Source organism: Mixophyes fleayi, chromosome 2 (genome assembly GCF_038048845.1).
Source record: "Mixophyes fleayi isolate aMixFle1 chromosome 2, aMixFle1.hap1, whole genome shotgun sequence".
Taxonomy (NCBI): domain Eukaryota; kingdom Metazoa; phylum Chordata; class Amphibia; order Anura; family Limnodynastidae; genus Mixophyes; species Mixophyes fleayi.
The window spans coordinates 89,313,888-89,336,887 of NC_134403.1; the positions used below are offsets into that span (position 1 = coordinate 89,313,888).

At 37.9% G+C, this 23,000-nt stretch overlaps 1 protein-coding gene across 5 annotated transcripts in view; it reads left to right on the top strand.

Annotated features, from left to right (window-relative positions):
• Positions 1–23,000, top strand: part of ITGA7 (integrin subunit alpha 7) — a 139,272-nt gene that overhangs the window by 94,466 nt on the left and 21,806 nt on the right. For all 5 annotated transcript variants that reach the window (XM_075199607.1, XM_075199610.1, XM_075199606.1 and 2 more), the window contains 8 exons: positions 3,389–3,596; positions 5,334–5,527; positions 8,418–8,506; positions 9,439–9,566; positions 11,461–11,556; positions 12,317–12,378; positions 12,553–12,722; positions 15,768–15,917. In XM_075199607.1, the coding sequence (XP_075055708.1) occupies positions 3,389–3,596; positions 5,334–5,527; positions 8,418–8,506; positions 9,439–9,566; positions 11,461–11,556; positions 12,317–12,378; positions 12,553–12,722; positions 15,768–15,917 (1,097 nt within the window). The remainder of the gene's footprint in view (positions 1–3,388; positions 3,597–5,333; positions 5,528–8,417; positions 8,507–9,438; positions 9,567–11,460; positions 11,557–12,316; positions 12,379–12,552; positions 12,723–15,767; positions 15,918–23,000) is intronic.

Below are 23,000 nucleotides of genomic sequence, written 5' to 3' on the forward strand. Positions count from 1 at the left end.
GCATAAGATGTATCCTGCTTTATGACCGTAATATTGAAGGAATCATGGTCGGTTGGCAGAGCTATGTCATATTGTATAGGAATGTCCAAAAATTAAATGGACAAATTTCTTTACTTTTTTTCAAATATGTTTTCATTCAAGTACATTTATTTATTTTTCCAGAATATAGAGTCCTAAACATGACCTAGGATTACATATCTTCAGGTGACCAATATCTCATGAACCAAACATTGATAGTCACCATATATGTCATTTTAAGAAATTGGAAGCAAACTCCGCTTGATATGAGTTTAGTTAAGGAAATACTGAGTCAGACCAGCTGGAACATTTACATGCAGGGACGCCAAGAGGAATTTTAGGCCCCAGTGCAGCCTGTTCTAGCCCCCCTCCATCCCACAGGCTGCGTGCGCTATCCAGGGGCTGTGACTGAATGTACCCTCCCTAGGCTGCACATAAAGCTTTGAAAGATAATGGCGCTGCTCACACAACCATGAAGGGATGGGACCATTGAGATGAATAGAAAGAAATGGGTCTGTGCAGTCATTTTGCCCTGATCCTGCTAAGTCGAGGCCATGGATCGGCAATTGTACTAGAGCCAAATCCGTCTCTACCACTATCCGCACACCACTGGACCCACAAGGGAGAACCAGGCCCAAATACTTTGTACCCGCTCCTTTTCTCTCTGTATCCCTGATCACATGCATTGGTGTCAATTATCTTACCGGAGCTTGAAGATCAGTGGGATAAATGTATAATATTGAATTGTGAATAAGATAAAGTAGGCTAAAACTGGTACAGCTAATATGTGGTCTCAGTCCTTCTCTTGGATCTATTTATACAAGACTGCGGCTTCCCAGCTTAGAAGGAGACGTTTTTCTTTATATCTTCTTTTTCACTACTTTGTATAGCTTATTTTCCAACTCTTCTTACATTTCCCTGCTCTACTGTAGGAACTGTTTCCCGATCTATACTGTCCAGTTGTTCCTATAATCTTGGTCCTATTTCCCAAAAAATACAAAAAGAAAAATCTGTCGGCATGGAGGTGCAAATATACTCATATGCTCTAGAGTTAGATGTCTAAATCTCTGCACTTGTTTTATACAACTGCAATTGTCCTGTTTTTAGTGTATTTTCGGTGTGTTTATTCTTGACAATAATAAGATTTAAACCAAATAGGAATTCATAGCCACTGTTGTTGGTTTTTGAATAGAATCTTTATTTTTATGCAATGAAATACTTGATCTAGATCAGGACTGTCCAACTGGCAGTACCTGGGCCAGATGAAGTCCTTGAACGTTTTTTGCTCTCCCAGCCAACAACCTCCAGAGACTTCATGGCGTGACATGATGTATATAATAGTGCATAGTTTTAACCTAAATCTAGCTCCGAGCCTGGAAGTAGTAAGACAGCACTAATCTTCAAGATCTCATTTACCATCGGTTACATGGCTCTCAGTTCCACCACTATAATGACTTGGACAGAATATACAACTGCTGTTCACTCTGCCGTGATCAGGCATTCTAGAAAATGTCATTGTGTGTAAGGTGTAAGTACACAACAAATGTAATGCCAAGGGCTTCTAATTCTCCCAGTTTCTCCAGGACAGTGTTAGGATATCCTTATATTCGATAATTTAACCTCAAGTTCAGATTCCGGATGTTCCTTACTTACAGGAAAAGTGGGAATACATTCCTGCAACTGTGGCTTTATTTGGAAAACAAAAGAAAGCATAATGTAACCTTTGTGGCCTAAACAAATGTTGTGTCACATGGGGATCTCAGTTCTTAATTTCAAAATCACAGATATAGTTTTGCCCAATAACTTTTTTCGCAGCAGTCTGGCTGAAAGGAATTTGTCGAGGGATGAAAATTCAGTCCTTTGGGAAGCAGTTCTTGCCATTTCACAATGGTGGGAGCTCATTGTAATGTGGCTCATTATTGACTAGACTCCAATGCCCCCTACAGAACACTGCTCCTTCTTATGAAATTCTTCCCAACTTAAATACTATAAAAACAACAATTGGCATATTGTATTTATTAGGAAGATGTAATTTGTGATAATGGTAATCGACCTACATGTCTGCTACATGCGGTTTTAAGAGCATATATAAATAAAGCTAAATGAGAAGGGACTGTCATTCATTGTACATTTAACATTAAGATGAAACATTACCTCCTGCATACAGTATATAGTTACTTATATTATCCTTTGTTTAGAAAGCATCAACATATTAAGCAATACTTTATATTGAAGGCACAAACAAATGACATGCCATGATATAAAATGGAAAATAAAGATGACCCTGCTTACAATCTATGAGGTGGGGAATACTTGGTGCATTTCTACATTCAGCTTTATCTCTCAATTTGATTTAATGTTTTATTAACACCTCTGGAAATATATTAGTTATCTTATTGCTAAGAAAGGTGGATGAAGTAATTAATAATTTCATGTCTATCATCACTGTTTAACTATGTGCACAGGTTCAACCAGTACTGGCTGTAAGCATCCCATCATGTCACTTGTGGACTGCATTCATACATACAACAAACGTGATGGGACTATACAACCAGAACCAGAGGAGCCTGGTGATTGTGTCCTAGTATCCCAGTCTAACACTTCATTCCATCCACTCACCTCCGCTGCATCACCTGCTTTCTAGTCAGTGGGCCAGACAGTGAGGGGAAGCTGATCCATGCCTAACAGATGGCCATCATCCTGCGCTGACCACTTACAGATTTAATGTCGGCAATGTGGCTAAAAGCCAGTGGGACACCACAGATTGGATTTAAATGTCCATAAGTCCGGCTTTGGGCTTTGATGGTCAACGTACACCAGGGTTTCTCAGTCTGTGGCATGTGTAGCCCCATGAGCATTTAAGACAAATTAGCACAATACTTCAGCTAGTTTAATGGATTTAAATAACAGTATAGTAGTAAATAGTAGTATAATATATATTACAGTAATGTATACTATATTATAATATATTACTCTCTCTCTCTCTCTCTACCTCTCTCTCTCTCTCTGTATATATATATATATATATATTAGAATAATATGAAATGATTGAGAAACTCTGGTGTACACAGACATTTTCACTCACCTAAGTGAGTGAGAAGACACATATTTAGCTGTGAAAGATCCATTAGGCAATCCAACAGCCAGTAGTTGTACCGCTATAGATACTATGATAATCTAGAATACCTAATCCAGTCTTTAATCTTGTCCATCTGTACTGTGGCTTATTACTCTATATGGGTCTCCCAGTGATCTATAACCCTCAATGCTTTGTCTTTCCTCTAACATCTTCTCCTATGTGTTACTTTTCCATATGTCTTGGTACTGTTGATCATAAGGAAATTGCTGACACTTAACCTGCATCCTCCAGGTTTCTCAGTGGACTCAGGGTGGGGGGTGACAGGGCGGAACAAGCTGAGCTTTGTAAGCGGGGCCCCCCGGGCAAATCACACAGGTGCTGTGGTCATTCTGCGTCGAGACATTGGAAGCCAACTCGTTCCAGAGCTAACTCTTTGGGGAGAGACTCTAGCCTCGTCCTTTGGGTATTCTGTAGCGATGGAGGATCTCAATAATGATGGGTAAGTCACAAAAAATGGAACAGTAACAATCTCAAAAACTTTATTACATGTGTGAATGTTAAAAACAAAAACGTTAGGATTAACAAACCACAGCTGCATGCTATGTTTTATTTACATTTCAGAACTATGCTGTGCATTTCAGAATTTATTTTTTGTTCCAGATGATTGTCCCTTGTTTTTGCTCTCGATTTGTTTTTGATTGTTGTAGAAAAATGTTCTTATACATTTTCAGTTATTTATACAATTTTATATTATTATAACCTTTGATTGATAAGGTATCACACTGCTGTGTAGTGCCAAACAGTGGGGAAACCAGAACATACATAAAACAGGGACATACAAGCGAGACAAAATAAGTGTAGATGTGAAAACTAAGGTTGTGTCCTCCTAATGAGAGCGTTTATAATCTATTGGGATAAGAGCATGGTTGAGATAACTTGAGCATGGCTTAGAGGGGCGATTGGGACTATTGTGTGTATTAGTGTGAGTGTGCCAGTGTAGGGAGACAAGTGTGAGTGTTAGATTAAAGTTAGCTCTAATAAAGACGTGGTTTTCAGATAGAGTCTAAAGATTTGAAGGCCGTGGAAGAGTCTGATCTGGAGTGGTAGGTAGTTCCACAGGTGGGTAGTGGAATGGGACAATTCTTGTGAGAAGTCAGACACAAGGTGAGATGTAGGTGTGAGGTAGAGCTAAGAGTTTGTGAAGAAGATTATTGTGAGATGAGGTTTGAGATGTATGAAAGGGTGGTAATGGTGAGAGTTTGTAGGTAAGGGTGATTCATTTAAATTAGACTCTGAAGGATATAGGGAGCCGGTGTAGGGATTTGAAGGAAACACAACATATAAGGATGATTTGTGAGTAGGAGGAATTGATGAGTGCAGGATAACGAAGAGGGAAATACTAAGGAGGAAATAATGATGGGGGAGGGTGAAATAGGATGCTGGAGAGAGAAGAGGAGTTTGGGGAGAAGTGTGATAAAAATGAGTAGAAGAAATAAAGAATGTAAATTCAGTGATGCATTGCTGATATGAGAGATGTGGATAGATGTGGATTAGTTGGGATCAATATTGAGAGAATGTGGAGGAATAGTAGATCAAGGTAGTGCGAGGCAATGGATGAGGAAGAGGATGGCTGAGGTAGCGGAGTAGGCAGACTCAGTGAGAATTGGACTCAGTGGGTCCAGCAGCCCAACAGTGACAGTGACAGCAATTACCGTTGAACTCAGTGGATCCAACAGCTGAATCCAGTAGATCCTTGAAAGAGACTTTTTTTTTTTAATGATACTCTTCAGAGCTAGTGTCATTTAGCACTGATTTCCACAAATTGTAAATGCTTTATATTTGTAAGAATAATATTATAGGGTAGGGGATAGAGCTGAACTAATACACAGTTATGAGTAATTGCCATCCACAAGCCACATTTCTGTTGCCTATAGTCTATATATTTAACACTAACCCTATCACTTCTTATGCCCCTGTTCAGCTTAGTATACTGCATTTATTATAACCAGCTGTTTGTAAGCGTCTTTATACTAAAGCTGTGAACATTCTGATTAAATACTAATGATACTAAACTGAATTATAGTACATGTGCATTTTTCTGTTTTCTTATTTATCTATTTATCTATTATTTATCTATTTCCTATTGTCCTTTTCTTTGTCTTTCTGCAAATATTCTTATTTCTGTTCCTCAAATGTCTTATCTTCTTTATTTAGTTTTCTTATCTGTTTTATTTAGTTGGACAGACCTGTTGGTGGGTGCCCCTAATTTCTTCTCGCGCAAGGAAGAGATTGGCGGTGCCGTCTATGTGTACATAAATAAAGCTGGAAATCTGAACAGCTCCCTTCCTATACGATTGAATGGAACAGATGGATCCATGTTTGGGTTAACTGTCATCAGTTTAGGAGACATCAACCAGGATGGATTCAAAGGTCCGAATTAACTGCGATACACTGAGCTTACCTCTTATACTCATGTATTTATGGTAGTCATATGTTTTTAGCAGGAATATGTCTGAACAAACTGACCCTGATATTTAGGGAAAGATTCAATTAAGAGCTAGGTCCCATTGGAGTCTCACGTGATGTGCTCCTGCGGGCATTTCCTGGTGTTATTGTATATATAACACGAGGTGCGAGCAAAAATAAGCATATTTGAACATCCCATGGAGTCTCACCACGCTCTTAATTAGATCTGTCCCATACAGTTAGGTAACCTGTGGCTCAACAGCTGCTTTGAAACGTCACATACTAGTATTCTCTAGTAGCCTGTGGATAGCAGGACAATCTAGGATTTGTAGCTCACTTAACATTGCTCCACAAAGAACAAAATCATATATAACAAATATAAAAATATTTAATATAATAAATATAAAATGTTTTTAAAATCAGAATCGAAAATATAAATGTTAGTGGTAGACATGGGCTCCTTGTGGAAATACATTATGTAGTTATAGTTTTTCAATATATGTTCTCTATTGACATTTTATTAAACAATAGTATCTACTTTAAAAAAAAAAAGTATAAATGAGAGAGAAGATAGTTGAATTTAAATAATCACCTAATAAGTGCGGTAGCACAGTTTAATGTAAGTATGATGCGTGCAGAGGCGAAACTAGTGAGCTGTGGACCCCAGTGTGGGGAGGAAGGAACAGTGGCCCCTGACCTTCTGCATCTGCCATGGAATGGTAGTTCCGCCACTGGGTGTTTTTTCTTTTAGCCTAAAAATTAAACAGCCATATTAAGAAATTGCCATGATATATGTTTGTTCATTATCGTTTGTAAAACAAAAGCAACTTTTTTAGGCTTCAGTAAGAAAAAAATCAAGGTCAGTAAATACTGACTTAAAAAAAAAAAAATAAAGTTGTTCAGTAAAAAATATTTTGGCAACTCTGCCATGGTGTGTACAAGTGATGAATTACTTTAAGTTAATTGTTCATTTGTCACTGTTACTATGACACAGTAAAATAGAGTATAAAAGTAAACATTGAAGTACAAATACTTGTAGGGAAAGTAACAAAGTATTCCATATAAGTCACCGGGATGATCAGTGTTCTGTCTCTGGCATCAACTGACCTGAACGAAGGTTAATGACTTCTTTTCAGCTAATCTACCGAACCAGCAGGCTTTTGTCAATAGTGAGAGGTAGCTCCCACAGCATTAAAAGAGGATATATACAGCAAAAAATAGTTTGGAGATAAGTAAGAATAATTACCTATATCATGTGTTACTAGTATGATCACTGACATCAGGATGCATGTGGCAGTCATTTATTAAAACTTCTATATTTTACTATTAGATTTACAGCAGAGAAATAACATGAAAACACATGGGCTATAAGGGAAGGATAATTAGAATATATAGGAGGGCTGAAACTTTACAATACTGGAAAGAAAGCATAACTTTGGTAAAGCAAAGAGCTGCAGTACTGATAACAGCTAATGCAAATGTAAATGATAATATTTTATATTTGTCAGTTATGGTAAGAGGCCAATGATCATAGCACATTTGTACTTCACAGAAGTTAGTGTACATATCTATATATTGGGATGTGAATTTTTCTTTTCCATAGTCAGTATCTCAACAAATTACAAAAAACTCTTTCTCAAGCTTATAGCAATAACTCTGCTTATAAAAGGATAAATCAATTTAGGGCATGCCCTATGCAATGGTAACTAGAGTAACAGGTGCAGTCTTTTCAATGACAGCTTGTCTAAAAATTTAATTTGTTTGTGAAATTCACACTGTTGCTGTGGTAGTCATCTTCACGAATGTGAAAACACCGACACTGAAGAATCCTATAAAAAACACAAGGACTTTGACACCGACAGGGATATAATCCAGACTTACCTGAAAAGCGCCATCTGACGTTTCCGAACACAGCACCACAGCTAGCAGTGTCTTCGGATTCAGTGCCTGTCAGCATGGCGCTGTGTTTGAAAATGTCAGATGTCGCTTTTCAGGTAAGTCTTGATTATATCCCTGTAGGTGTCAAAGTCCTCGTTTTTTTTGCAGATTTCTTCGCTGTCAGTGTTTTCACCTTTGTGAAAACGTACCCAACCCCACTGTTGTACAGAACCAACAGAATAGAAGAAACATAAGCACTAGGGTGATGGTTCTATTTATACTATTTTTGGTTTAAGAAATACCAAAGAGGCTGACCAAATCAGTAGATGTGTCGGTAGCTTAACACTCATATAAATGTATTTTATTTAAGGTCTTGTATAGTGATCAGGTTCAGCATAAATGCATACATTTTCATTTTCACTATTTTTTTATTGTATACTTTGTTACATAACTGGAAAAAAAAGAAATTCAACTCATTATGTGCTTGGAATAGCTTACCTCCCGTCCTTAGTCAAATGCTTGCTTAGCCATATGTAAGTGTAGCCTTAAAATGGGTACATGTGTACAGAGTAGGGGGATAAGGTCAAGTCAGATGGGTTCATGTCAAATGTTTCACACAGAATACATGAAACAATATTATTGTGCCTTTTTTAACTTTTATTTCGTTTTATTTATTGCCTTCTATGACACCTAATGGAACAATAATACAATCAATTTCTCCTACCTGTACTTCAATATGCTGGACTGTGATACCATATACTGTTATGTCATGTACCACTGTGTGCTACTCTGTAAAATCAAACAGTAGCTGAGTTTCCGTATGCCCTATTGCAAATGTTATCACTTGGCACGTCAATTGCGCTGTTTGTTTTTCTTTGTTTATAATTTCACTTTAACTTTATGGTTGTTGCACAGGGCCAAATATATATGTGAAATTCTAATTGTGGTGAGACTATAATGTTTTGTGTTATCACAGATTTTGCAGTTGGAGCACCATTTGATGGAAACGGAAAGGTGTTCATATACCATGGAAGTCAAAAAGGATTAGTCACCAAACCTGCACAGGTAACCTGGAAGAAATAGACAGATTTATAACGTGTTTATTCTCTATTGTCATACTATGTAAACCAGTAGAAATGGTTCAGGATCGATTTGGTCATGGAAACACCAATAATGGATACAGAAATTTAATGTGGTGGCACAGTCTTTGGCATTGCTGTCTTACAGCACTGGGACCATGTTGCTCAGTTCCTACCAAGGTGCCAACTGCATAGCGTTTGCATGTTCTCCTCGTGTTTGCATTGGTTTCCACCTATGGCCTAGACACACACCATTTAATTATCTCCTATATAAACTGGTCTTGGTACGGAAATTAGATTGTGTTTTACATTGTGTAGTTGTTTCAAATATATATGATCGTATTTATAAAAAATATGTTAATTTAAGACAAATGCACCTTGTTGTAAAGATATTCAGTTATTTTCTTTCAATACTTAAAATGTGCAGTTTGTGATTGAACTCTTGTTTGTAACATTCAGTAGCCAATCTCAGTGTATTGTAAAATACTGTACACTTTTCATCTCTGTCTCTGAACATAGAAAGTATTTTCTGCAATCATTGGTGCTGGCTTTTGGGGAGGGATACATCAAAACTTCATTCATAAGGAATTAAAGCAAACTTATATATATTCTTTACAAGTACATATAAATATGTGTTTTCTCTAGTTTAGGAAGTATTTTTATTCAAAATATCCTTACAAAATAACTTACAAGGAATATATGGAGGCAGCTAAGGGTAGTGGTCATCGGGATGGTGACTTTTGCTAAATATTGTTACATTTATTTAGTTACCTGGAAACAACTCCCTCTTCAGTTCTGTTATTCACTGCAAAATTTAAGATGAGTTGTTAGTCCCTATCCTAGTTGCTTGTTTGTTTATATAACCCATTCTGTGTAAATACTTCCTCTCCTGACATGTTATCTGCCTCTGCCTCTAAGGTTCTGGATGGAGTGAGTGTTGGTGTCAGTACTTTTGGCTATTCGCTGTCTGGGGGCCTCGATATTGATGGAAACTCATACCCGGACCTTGTGGTGGGATCTCTAGCTGACACAGTGGTTCTCTACAGGTGAGGTTCAATAAATCATTCAGGGTATTAAAAATGTATGTATTAAGTTTAATGAATACTATACTCCTGAATGAATTAATTATATTATTCATTATTGAGATATTCTATATGCAGGTTTCTGAAAAGTATTGATATATACCGTATATACTGGTGTATAAGCCGAGTTTTTCAGCACATTTTTGTATGCAGAAAAAGCCCACTCGGCTTATACACGGGTGAACTTACCTGGTGTCCAGTCCCTCGGCTGTTAACTTCTGCAGTGGAACGCATGTGCGTTCCACCAACTTGCGTTCCAAATGCCGAACTTCCTGTTGTTGGAACGCACATGCGATCCACTGCGGGGTAACAAAAATCTCCCTCTCTCTCTCTCTCTCTCCCTCTCTCTCTCTCTCTCTCTCTCTCTCCCCTCTCTTTTTTTTTTTTTTTTAGGAATGACACCTGTGAAAACTGATTTCTTTTACAACTCTCTCTCATATATACAGGGATGCCACCTGTGAAATCTATACTTCATTTTACAACTCTCTCTCATATATACAGGGATGCCACCTGTGAAAACTATACTTCATTTTACAACTCTCTCTCATATATACAGGGATGCCACCTGTGAAAACTGTACTTTTCATTTTTTACAAATCCATCAATTTACATCACAAAAGAGCACGCTAGGGTATTGCTTACATTATTTTTGATTTATTTAGGTTAGGTTGTACCCAATGATTTTATAATCATTTATGAATGTTCCTTGTCATGTGCTGTTATTTATGGTTTGGCTAAAAATTATTTCATAGATTTAACCTATCATTTTTATTTAGGTTTTTGTGGTTAAATTAGCGCGGTTTACCACCCTAGGCTTATACTCGAGTCAATAAGTTTTCCCAGTTTTTTGTAGTAAAATTAGGTGCCTCGGCTTATATTCGGGTCGACTTATACTCGAGTATATACGGTACTTATTGTGCTATATACTTGCAGTTATTTTGGTAATGTCTCTTGTGAGAATACCGGGTTCATGTTTATCTCTTTCATCATACCAGCTGGTTGATTTGCGAGTAGGCAGCTTTATGTACAAGTCTGGTACACCTGATACCCCTACTGGGTACAAAATCACTTAGTAAAACAGTTGGACAAAGCCAAATAGACTTATTGGACATAATATACATCACAGATTACCACTTTCATGGAGTACGGACCAGGGACGTCTCTGCACTCAGAGTCTACTAATCAACCCTATCATAAAGGAGTGTATAGTCAGTCACCATTCTCCAGAAGGCAGCAGACTAGCCACATAATTCCTCCCCTGTTGTCAAGGTTGGGATGTTTTGGCAGATGCACAAAGTGACAAAGGCTGTAACCCCAAATCATTACAGTCCCAAGTAAAAGACTCCTGTTACCTTGGAAAGGCCTCTTTGAAATACCTCATATTTTCATTATGCTAGATACACACAGATATGTAGTATTAAGGACAAGCGTTGACAACTGTCTTTTTGTTTTGTAAGCATATATGGGCATATATTGCCACGCAACTGGTACCATATATAATATGGGATATACCGAGCGTGGGCTTGTATTTTTTTCTCAGATTACACTGGTACCTAGAAAAACAAACCTGGTGAAAATTTAAGTACAGTTGCAATGATATAACATTAAAACAAACGTTAGCAGTGCCGTATAATCAAACTTATATTGGCTAGAGGGAATGCAAAGTAGACTTAACCTGGCATCCTGCCCTCGCCACATCTGTGTTCTAGTGTTTTAAGTTGGTACCTTAATAACGAGCTGTAACTCTATTTTGCCGTTTTAATGATCAAAAGTGCTTTGTTTCTATACCTGACACAATACTAGATATTAAAAGATCCAGACTTCTGCTGAAACCAGACATTTGTTTTATTGTCCTCAGATCCCGCACTGTTATCCGTGTCCATAAAGATGTAACTGTAACTCCACAAAACATAGATCTGGAGCAGCAAAGCTGCAAGCATGGACCTGGAATATGGTGAGAAATATATACATTTTATCTATAGCTAGGTGTAAGACAAATACATTATTTGGCAGTGCAGAATAGTTACAGGAATGGATAATATTTACCTGAGCTCAAGTAGGACAATAGCATCACAATAGGTGCCATGTGATATAGCAGCAAACACACATGCACACATAGCTATCTTGCGGAACCAATATTTTGTTGAATATTACATCCTGTAGCAGCTACAAAATAAGCTGGCGCCAACACTCTAAAAATTATCTTGCCGGCGGCTGCAGGACAATATATGGTTAGTTCATACTTGCCAACTTGCTCCGGGAGCCTGCCGGGGGAGGTGGGCGTGATGGGGGCAGGGCTCCAAAATTCACGTCATTTTGGCCCCACGCCCATGATGGCCAAACGCCACGATTCCCTGTGAATCACAGCGTTTTGGACCGAATGTGAAGTGGGCAGAATTCTGCCAGATGCGGAAGATTGCCACACTCTCCCGGGAGTCCGTGAGACTCTCGCAAAATGCGGGAGGTAGGGGGTTGCAAATGCCTCATGAGCAGAGTTACGTTACAGATGGAAAAGAGTTTACTGTAATAATTTTATCTCAGTAAATTTCTTTTTTTTGTGTTGCAGTTGTGTATTGATTAGTTCCATATATATATATAATATATATATCTATATATATATAGATATATAGATATATATATATATATATATATATATATATATATATATATATATTCAGTGAGAACTGCAAACAGACCTTTCTGTCTCATTTCAGTGTGGAATTTAGAGTATGTTTCAGCTATAGCGCCTTCCCGACAACCTACAACCCAAAAATCAGTAAGTAAAAATCTGGAGCTTAAATACTTTTCTGATTTTTAGCATGAAAGTTGTTTATTTTAATAACCTGCATTTGTGCATTATTTTCTTGTATAGGTTCCAGTATCATGTTAACGGCTGGCTGGAAGTGGATGTTGCACTTTAATTGTTTAATTATTAATTTTCTCATTACAGTTTTAAGGTGTGTTTTTGAGGCTGAAACAGTTAAGAGACAACAAGGAAAGTCCAGTCGGATATATTTTGTAAACCGCCAACTAGCGGATCCGGAACACCAGTTCAGTAGCACAGTGGAGCTTCGCCAACAGTCCTCCAGCCGCTGCATTACTGCTACATTCCAACTACAGGTGACCTGAAGCCTACAGGCACACTTAGTTCTATGCATGCTTATAGGACATACATTGTGGTACAGTATAAAAGGCTGGTTGTGTGGTTGTGTTGTTTTTGTAGTATTTAAATGGGACAATTTACTCTTTTTCTAAAAAGGAATTATCAAAAGAAATTATAATGTATTTCAATTCACTAATTGCTTAATGAATATTTAGAGGTAAAATATGCAATTCTGCTTAATTACATTTATTGATATTATGGAGCTGCAAGTGTGGTTGCTTAGCTAAGACATAGGTCACGTGTTTCGTGGCGGTTTTAGTGCTCCAGACCACCATATTTACTACAGGGCAGTTTGAGGCTGCGATGTAAAATGTCTGGCGATGTGTGGTTGTTTGAAAACGGCTAAACCGCTAGCGGTTTAGTGAAATCCGCAGACAGTTTGGTCAAAACCGGCATTAAAACCACCAGAAAAAGACAGATATTTCTATACCTGCTTCTGATTAGTTTGATAGCTCAAACATTTATTATAACATTTACAATATTATTGTATTATCATATTATGGTGGCACTATGTAAATAATTCTTTCCCCCATTAACAATCAAATAATATTGCTCCCCTAATATAATGAAAAATAAAATTTGCCGCATAAGTTAATTTTAAATTATATTGCCCCTTAATCAATAAATAATGATTACCCCCATAATTTATATGTCAATTGTGCCTCCTCTTATGTTCTGAATGGCAACATAGCTCTAACAGCAGCAGTTTGAGCAATCTCACCCCTCACAACCACCTCTTTTCTCTTTTTTATGGCTGTTTTGCTGGCGGTTTACCTGGGGGATTGTCAAACTGCAGCTCAGTAAATTTGGCTGTTTGTATTTTGATCATGTTAAAAATCAGGATGGCAATTTGTAAAGTGGTGCTTCGTGCAAATGTGTTTTTCAGCTGTTTTATTGGTGGTTTGGCCTTTAGCAAATCTGGTGGTTTCTAAACTGCCAGAATTTTTTTTTTAAAACTGGCGGTTTCATCGTTTTTTTATTAAATCTAGTTCATAGACTTCAAAGGGAATTGCCTCTACTGGTCAGATTGTCTGGCAAAAAGGTAGAAAAAAACATCTGTTAGACATGTAAATACCCTTAGTATAAACATAAAGAAACTCCCTGGCGCTAAAAGTCCTGTGTTTCTAAGAACCCTATGTTTTGGGAGCTTGGGTGCTTGGGTGCTGGGGTGCTTGATCAGTGCACTGATCTATTGTGTATTATTTATTTTGATTAAATATTTGTATTGTATGCAGTTCTCGATTTGTCATATACAAGTTTAGTACACCTTTAGCGCCGGGGAGTTTCTTTATGTTCACTATTTCTTTTCTATTAAAGGATTAGGGATCTCCTCTTCTTCTCTTTTTTCTGGCAGCTGTACATCTTTCACAGAGAGCGCTGATATTTCTTTCCTTATGTAAATACCCTTGTTTGACTCAAGAACTCTATTAACAGACAAGTTCAATTATGAAATGCAGATATATTGACACACCGAGCTAAGTCCTTTGCACAAATGTCACCTAGTGCATAACAAGGTGCACACGCACATTCCCATTTTGGAACTGCTCCAGTAAACCATTTGCTTGGTGTCTTGCTGGTTTGTGCGTCTAACGGGCAACACACATGATGGAAAGAGTAAACATGGCACTTCAAAGCCCAGGCATATTATCACTTTAGCACTGCCTGCTTCATTCAATTCAACTTTTCTATTTTCTCCTAAATGCTGCTCAGTTTAGCCTAATTTATGGCTTAAATTAAACATGAGTGAGGGAACATCAGGGGGTAAATGTATCAAGCTGAGAGTTTTCCGGCGGGTTTGAAAAACCAATCAGATTCTAGCTATAATTTCTTTAGTACATTCTACAAAATGACAGCTAGAATCTGATTGGTTGCTATTGGCACCATGTCCACTTTATAAACCCGCCGGAAAACTTTCAGCTTGATACATTTACCCCCAGGTCTTTACTATATAGTAGTATTGTATATTTCATATTTTTTACTACATTAGTTGGACTGTGCCTATAAATGCAGGTTTATGTATAAAGTTTGCTGGAAGGTGCTAAAGATGTCCCATTGAAAGTACAAGCTGACACATGGTTTTCACCACTATTTCACGTGTAAAACCTAACTATTTTGCGGATAGGAAAAGGTTGTGTAGCCACCTGAAAACCCGGGACCAATCTTCATAACTGCACCCTTTCCTCTCCTCTAATCTCATTTAAATACCTTGTACCACAAAATGATTTATCATTTTTTTCAAGTTGGCATAAAGTGAGGCACATGATTGTACATGCAAACACATTTTAACCCCACATGCAGTACCATTTTAACTCTTTGCATGCTGTGTAACATCTGAGACATTGGCTCGAGAATAACCAAATTACACAAATTATGCCATTTGCACTCCAGGCCTGCTGTTTGCACTAACAAAATGAACTTTATTGTTTTTAATGAATGTAATGCACTTAATGTCCCTAGGTTAATAGTAATGATTTTATACGATGGCACCACCACAAATGAATGTGCATATTTGTTGTATATTTTCTCTTGTACATGCGTGAAGGGTTTCTTGTAGCTTTATAATTTTAGACTCTATCTCTGCCAAGACTTTATACTATGACCTGTTTGTGGCCAGTGGTCCTTCCTATGACTTCCACTGGTTACTAGGAGAAACTATACAATTTCACATGGTAGCACATCATATTCTGATGTCAAAAGATTTGAAAGACCCAGCGTGAATGATAATGGTAGCCATATTGAGAGACTCCTTTACTCCTCTGCTCATGCACATTCACTGGGGAATCAACATAATGCATGAGAACATATGCAGACACTATCAAGTAACAGAGGTATAACCTATAGTTATATATTTGTACATAAGTAGATTTGACATGTTTTGTTGTCATATACTTCATATTGACTCTCCCTAACGTGTACTGTGTGTAACTGTTCTTGGTTCAGATTAAAGAACACTTGTTATATTTTACTACTTCCTGTTTACTGATTTGTACACTCATTAACAGGAAGACATTAAAGACAAACTTCGATCAATCCCAGTTACTCTGACATACAACATACTTGAAGCACGGCACAGGAGGCAATCTTCAGTGGAATCGCTGCCCCCTCTGATGCCTATTCTTAGCGAAGAGGAACCTAATGTTTACAACACAGAGGTGAGCAAATGGTGTGGCCATTATGCAAAATTGCATAAATTATGTATAATATAATTTTTCCATTTTCCCATTCATGACAGTAGACACCAGTGGGACTGTGAAATGGCTGATGGCTCATGCACAAGCTCCTTTGTGTGTGCCAATTTATGTGCAATGATGCCACACATGTAAGCACTAAGGATGCTGGGAGGTCTGAGAGGCTTTATAAGCCCAGACTGTTCTCCATAGCGCTCTCTTCTTCTTTGCCATCCAGACAGCTGAGATGTTAGTATCTCTACATACTTCCCCAATAATTTCTTCCCCATCCCCTTTCCACCTCTTAACTCTACTTTCTTCCCTACTAGTGCACATGGCTGCATTTGGGAGCATATGACTACACATGATTCATTTGGGAAGCAGTGTGGAGTGCGTGTTTGATACATTGTACTTGGAATGATGTAGTGATACTGTGTGCTTATACTTGGAGTATTGGTAGTATAACTGTGCAATTGTTCTTTAAGTATATAGTTGTACTGTGCATAAGAATGAGAGTTAGACTGGGAATTGTAATGGAATCTGGGATATCCATACACATATGCACAGACATCGACTCTAGATAGGGCTCACAGAGATGCAAACTCAAATGGCATGAAGATGGTTAATTGAATATTGCACGTGAAATGATTCTCAGTGATACCACTCACCAAAAACTAACAGATAAGCTGCAAATCGAAGCATGAATTTTTATAGGGAGTCATAGAAACACCTGGTAGAGTAAAGGGACCATGACTTTTGTCACCAAGAAAGAATAATAATACCATCATCTGCTTGATCCTCATTTATCTTCAAGACATCAGAGGGTAAAGCTCCAGTTTAAGGAGACCATAATCACTGCTATAATGTTTAGTATTCCAGATAATAAGGAAGTTTTCAGGACTTGAAGCTCAACTTTATTCAGTGAACTATCTATCATATTAACAAAATAAAATTGTGTGGGAGAATCCTCACTTTATAAATATAATTTCAGTAACTCATTGGTGTATGAAAAGATTATGATCATTTGAACTCTCATCTTATATTGGAAAGAGAGTAGAGCTTATTGAAGAGCTCCCACTTACTATCTGTTGGAAAACCAGCCCTGGTCCGGAGAAGGTTTGTTGTATTACTTTGCAATGGGTCTAGCCCAGTGGATCCCAAATTTTCTTAGTTTGAGGCGCCCTTATTGTCTCCATAATTTTTTCAAGGCACCCCTAAGCCAAAATAATTACCAAGTAGTCACCCGCCTTGCTTAACACCAGCCATGGCCACGGTACCCCAGGGAGATCGCCGCGGCACCCCAGGGAGCCACGGCACCCAGTTTGGGAACCACTGGTCTAGCCGCTTTAGGCTGGCATAATTAGTCAGTTGCTCCACAATACTAAAATGAGACTCGTTGATTGTAGTTGTTACTCCTCGCACAACCAACTAAGAATGTTCCTGTTGCTTTGGCTCTAATAAATATTTTGACTTCACAGTATACCAGTTATATGCTTGCACAGAAACTCAAAAGCAATAGAACTATCAATAGCCATTAGCGCTCTTAATTGATTTATAGTGGTTAATACCTTTTCGATTACATGATGGCAGACGAAAATAATTTGTAGAATGTAGACTGATTTCCTGATGAAACATTACTATATCTTCTTCAATATCTTCTGTAAGAGTCATTAAAATGAATGTCATCAAACAACCCCAGATCTTGACTTGGTAGTCAACCAACCATGTGTGTTCCTGTATAATAATAACTGCAAAACTGAAAAAACAAATATGACTATGTTATAACTATGATGCAATACACCAGACAGACGACATTGTATCAGTTTTCACTGGAAATAACTTATTTCATTCTGTCAGCTCTAGAATATCATGAAGCAATTATGACATTCTAGCACAAAGAAAGAATGACAACTGACATGAAAAATGTATTTATAAAAGTACTTTAAAATTATTGAAATTTATTTTACTAAGCTTTGATTGATGATGTCTGGATCAGCGCAGGGATCCCTAATTCTTGACCAAAATTTAGATCGCACTCCTCTATCAATAAGGCACAATATATTTCTTAATTTACCGGAGTTTGACCCAAACAATTTTTTCAACGTGCACATCCTAATATACCTTCTCATATACCCTCTACAGTAGACAACAGTTGTGCCCTACCTAAGTATAAAATATTTGTATATATATATATATATATATATATATATATATATATATATATATAGTGACAAATGGACTGGTTTGCCACAGGCCTCTAAGAGGAGTTAGGTTTTGATCTGACTTTCTGCAAGGCTAAGCTGCAGACAGAATTATATATTCCCTGATCTGTGCACTGGGGCACAGTCATGTTGAAATAGAAAAGAGCCTTCCCCAAACTGTTGCCACAAAGTTGGAAGCTTAACATTGTTCAAAATGACTTGGTGTGCTGAAGAATTAAGCTTGTCCTTCAGTGTAAATAAGCGGCCTAGCCCAAACCCTGAAAAACAGCCCCATACCATTATTCCTCCTCCACCAAATTTCACAGTTGGCATAATGTGGTCAGCCAGGTAACGTTCTCCCAGCATCCGCCAACCCAGACTCGCCGATCTGACTGCCAAACAGAGAAGCGTGATTCGTCACTCCACAGAACACTTTTCTACTGCTCCACAGTCCAGTGTCAGTGTGCTTTACACCAGTCCATCCAACGCTTGCCATTGGTTTTGGTCATGTGACGCTTGCATTCAGCTGCTCGGCCATGGAAACCCATTCCATTAAGTTTCCGCCACACAGTTTGCTTACATTAATGCCAGTGGAAGTTAGTAACTCTTCAGCTATGGAATCAGCAGAGCGTTAGCGAGTTTTACACACCATGCGCCTTAGCAGTCGTTGACCCCGCTCTGTGATTTTACATGGTCTTCCGCTTCGTGGCCATGTTCCTGTTGTTTTTAAATTCCTAATAATATCACTTAAAGGATGAAATTTCTTGAACCGTCTTATTGCAAAGGTGGCATCCTATCACAGTACCACACTTGACATCACTGAGCTCTTCAGAAAAACCCATTTTGTATCACAAATGTTTGCAAACGGAGACTGCGTGGCTAGGTACACCACAGGCAACGGGTCTGAATGAAACAGCTCAATTCTATAATTAACACGTGTGGCCAAATACCTTTGTCCATATAGTGTATCTAACTGTATAAAACAATCAGTAAAATGCACACTGTTCTTAAAAGCCCAGTATTCCATTCTCAGAGGGTTTCCTGCAATCATTGTATGGTACAGGCATCACCCACGAATTTATTATCAGTCACATATAGATTAATGAGGGCACTCTATGAGAAGTACGCTAATAGTTATCATACAAAGACATTTGGTAGATTGGCAACTGAACTGAGGCAAAGAAAAAATGGGTGAAATGTAATATTATGAGATTGATGTATCTTGATGAGCAGTGATGTCATGCAGGTGCCAGGGCACATGCCTGTGGCTATAAAATCTGGTAAGTGAATAGCCATCTTGCCATATTATTGAGTCAATCTGACTAGTATCCTTCTTAGCCGTTTCTTTGTGCATCTGACCTGGCCTCCATTTGACTAAAGCTTGATCACTGCCTGCCATACTGATCCAGCTATTTGTGTTGCCATTGAGTTTGTACACTGAACACTGCTCCAGATATTGTGACTATTACCATCAGTGCTTTGTTCGTATTAGCTTGCTTATTGCCCTGGAACCTGTGGGTGAAAAAACTGTATTACTGACTCCTGACCATGCTGTTACTGAAGCAGTTTGTGTCTTCATCTCACCGGCCATTCATCACTTGCATGGTGCTGTTGTCAGTGCTTTATCCTTGCTGAGAATCGGCTTCAACTCATCATCATTGCAGCTTCAAGGTTCAATAAGTCCAATGATATATTTATTGTTTAATATGGAAGCAAGCTCCTAATTTAATCTGCCAACTCTCATTTGTTTGCACTGCAGTTGCTCTGGGGCTGTAATCTGGCTGAAGATTAGATTTTCAGTTTGATATATGTGTGAACATTGCTAATATTATTGGTCTGGAAAACCGGGTCTGCTACTCTAGTTTGTATACTAGGCCTCAGTTGGAGCTTTTCCCAGAACCCACCTTTGAACTGTGCCTGAAAATTTCTTTCTGCCCTTTGCTTCTCTTTTTGAACAAGTTAAGTAATTTTAGAAAATAAATATTATTGAGTATATGATAAATTGACTACTGTATTTCCAGATCATATTTACATCATTAAACCATATTTGCTTTTCTGTTCTATCCACTATAGATTGTGAAGTGCATTGTTGTATCTACAGTGCCTGATAATAGGTATTAGTGATTACCAACCACTGAGGTCTGATCCTGTATGTATCTACTGACATTGCAGAAACAAATGAAGTTTTTACATCAGAGATGAAAATCCCTTGATCTGTATTGATCTTTTGTCCCCCAGTATGTTATCAGGCAACTCATTAACTAGTATATCTGGAGTGAAAATATGGTCTCTTTCCTATTAACATTTGTATATGACACGGTGAGGGTGGGCCTATCTACGTCAAAAAGAGGAAATTAGAACATGGGGAAGTGTTCCAGTCATTAAATGGGTTTCCTTTGACTGAAAACCTTGTAATTTCCTATGCAATAGGTTCTGGTACCTCTTATTCCCAACCTTTATCTTTGCTAAATGTCTTTTGGGAGGGAACTTAAAGTTTAACATTTGATTTTGTGTCCGTTTTTATTTTTTCTCTAACAACACAATTGCATTGTGCACCATCACATTTATTATGTTCCAAATCACCTAATTGGCTCAACAATATACTGTAGTTTCCCTATGTATAGCACTAAACATTAGTGAACAAAGGTGCTTTATAATGAGTTGGAGCATATTTTAGGACTTTTTCATGTGAAAATAAATGGCGTCATATCAGGTCTATCCCATTTTAATAGATTGCACATATCACTCTCACTTGTCAGTTTCTTCAGCTTAATGCTGCCACACATCCGCATTCTCTCACATATTGTATACTTTTCCCAATTGAGTGCTACTGACTTATGTTAGTGAGTTCAGTGAGGTTAGTGTTTAGATCATTAATACACAGTTTTCACCTATGTAAATGTACCCTAAGATCTGTGGTAGTGCTCTATAGGGCCAATTCAATTCGGCCACGTTATCCTAGGAATAACGCAGCCTGTGCACTATTATCGTTACTACAGTAAAAGTGCGCAGTATTACCGTAATTTTAGCGCTCCAGGATAAACTTACCGTATTAACGGTAATACAATTAGCGGTGTGTTATTCCTACACTAATGTGGCCAAATTGAATTCCCCCATGTGTTAATCTTCTCTTATGAAAATAATATCCATTTACTTCAATATCTCCTAAATGCCATACGCAACACCCATGTTAATAAATCCCTTCTTAGTTTTTGTTTGTGTTTCACTAATTTGAGTGGACTATTGAAATGAATGGGAACAGCCCCATACATGCATAAAAGATGTTTCATTTGTTGTTGTTGTTTTACTCATCTCACTGGTTTTGAGACAGAATCGAGTGTATGAAACCAGTAAGTTTATTTTTAGTAGATTTCCCCCATAATGTGACAAATTGCGTTCCAAATACTGAAAAGAGAGAGAGAAAAGGGACTCTAGTTCAGGTTTATAGATCCCCAAGACATATGCACAGAGACAATCTCTTTGTCCACAAAGTTTTTACCGTATTCCAGCACAAACAGTAATGCGTTTTGGATTGGTGCATTTAGATGAGGAGCATTTTTTTTTATCAAGGACCACATTGTAAAAATTGTATTCATTTGAAAGGGCCACAATAAAACTTAACCCAAAAATGTAAAATACGTAAACATACGTCTCAACATTGTTAAAAGTCCCTGTGGGGATAGATGCGTGTGCACTGTTGTGACCATTCCATGTAGGGGGTGTAGTAACATCACATAGGAAGCAACCCATGCTCTTCCCCTGTAACACTTTTAGCCTTCCTCATCTCTGTAAGACATTTCTTACCCACCTATTTTCTGCAATACATCATCAACACATGTTGAAGATGAAGATAATGATGATACTCGCCCACACCTTTGTAGTAACACATTCTTTACCCACCTTCTAACAACCCCCCTTACACAAACACACACACACTTCTTTAATAGCACATTCCCCCCATTCAGTTCTGTAGTAATGTATTCCTCCTCTTCCTCTGTAGTAACACATTTCTTTTCTATCCTTCACCTGTAACACACACTTCACTCTCTTGCAAGCCATTTCTTCTTCATCCCACGCATATCACATTCTCCTTCACATTATTGTCCTGTGTGATAGCAAACCTTAGTCTCACTCACCCAAGCTCCACAGTTGTACAGGGGTCAGTCTGGCAGTGTATCACAATACAGCCAGACATATCTCACCATTGAGGTATCTATCCACCCCCACAGCAGCTGTGAGGGTGCATAGATACAGGGGACACTGGACATTGGGACAGAAGAGTTACAGTACTATTTCTGTTCAAGTGTCCCAGGTTCCTCTGTATTCTGTTCTGCCTCTTACGGCCTGCAAAACATGGCCTTGTCGGCTTCAGGCAGCCTGTGGGCGATTAGTTGTGCATCAGAGGTCCAAGCAGTCTAGACAGCTTACGTCACATCAAAAGTCCAGCATCCTACAAAATTACATTGTATATGCATAGAAAAGATCACACAATGAACAATAATTATCACATCATAAAAGCTTTACTGAACAATTTATGATTAAATCAAGTTCTGATCCCCTCAGTTTCCAATATGATCTTTTACTTGAAACGACATGTTGTGCTGTGCTTTATTACTTTTAGAGAATGAAGATTACAGTATATTAAAACAGCAAATAAACAGTTAAGTGTTTAAAGTATATTGAGTTATGAACTGTTATTGTCATTAAATTGCATGTCATATAGCATTGGAAAGTTAATCTCTCCTATTTTCAGAATTGTGTTAATAATTTGATCAGCTTAATCAAGTTGTATTCCGCAAACCTTAGTTAGTTGTATGACAGATTGTGCATCCCTATTTTATTGTAATTTGTATTAGCAGTTTATTTA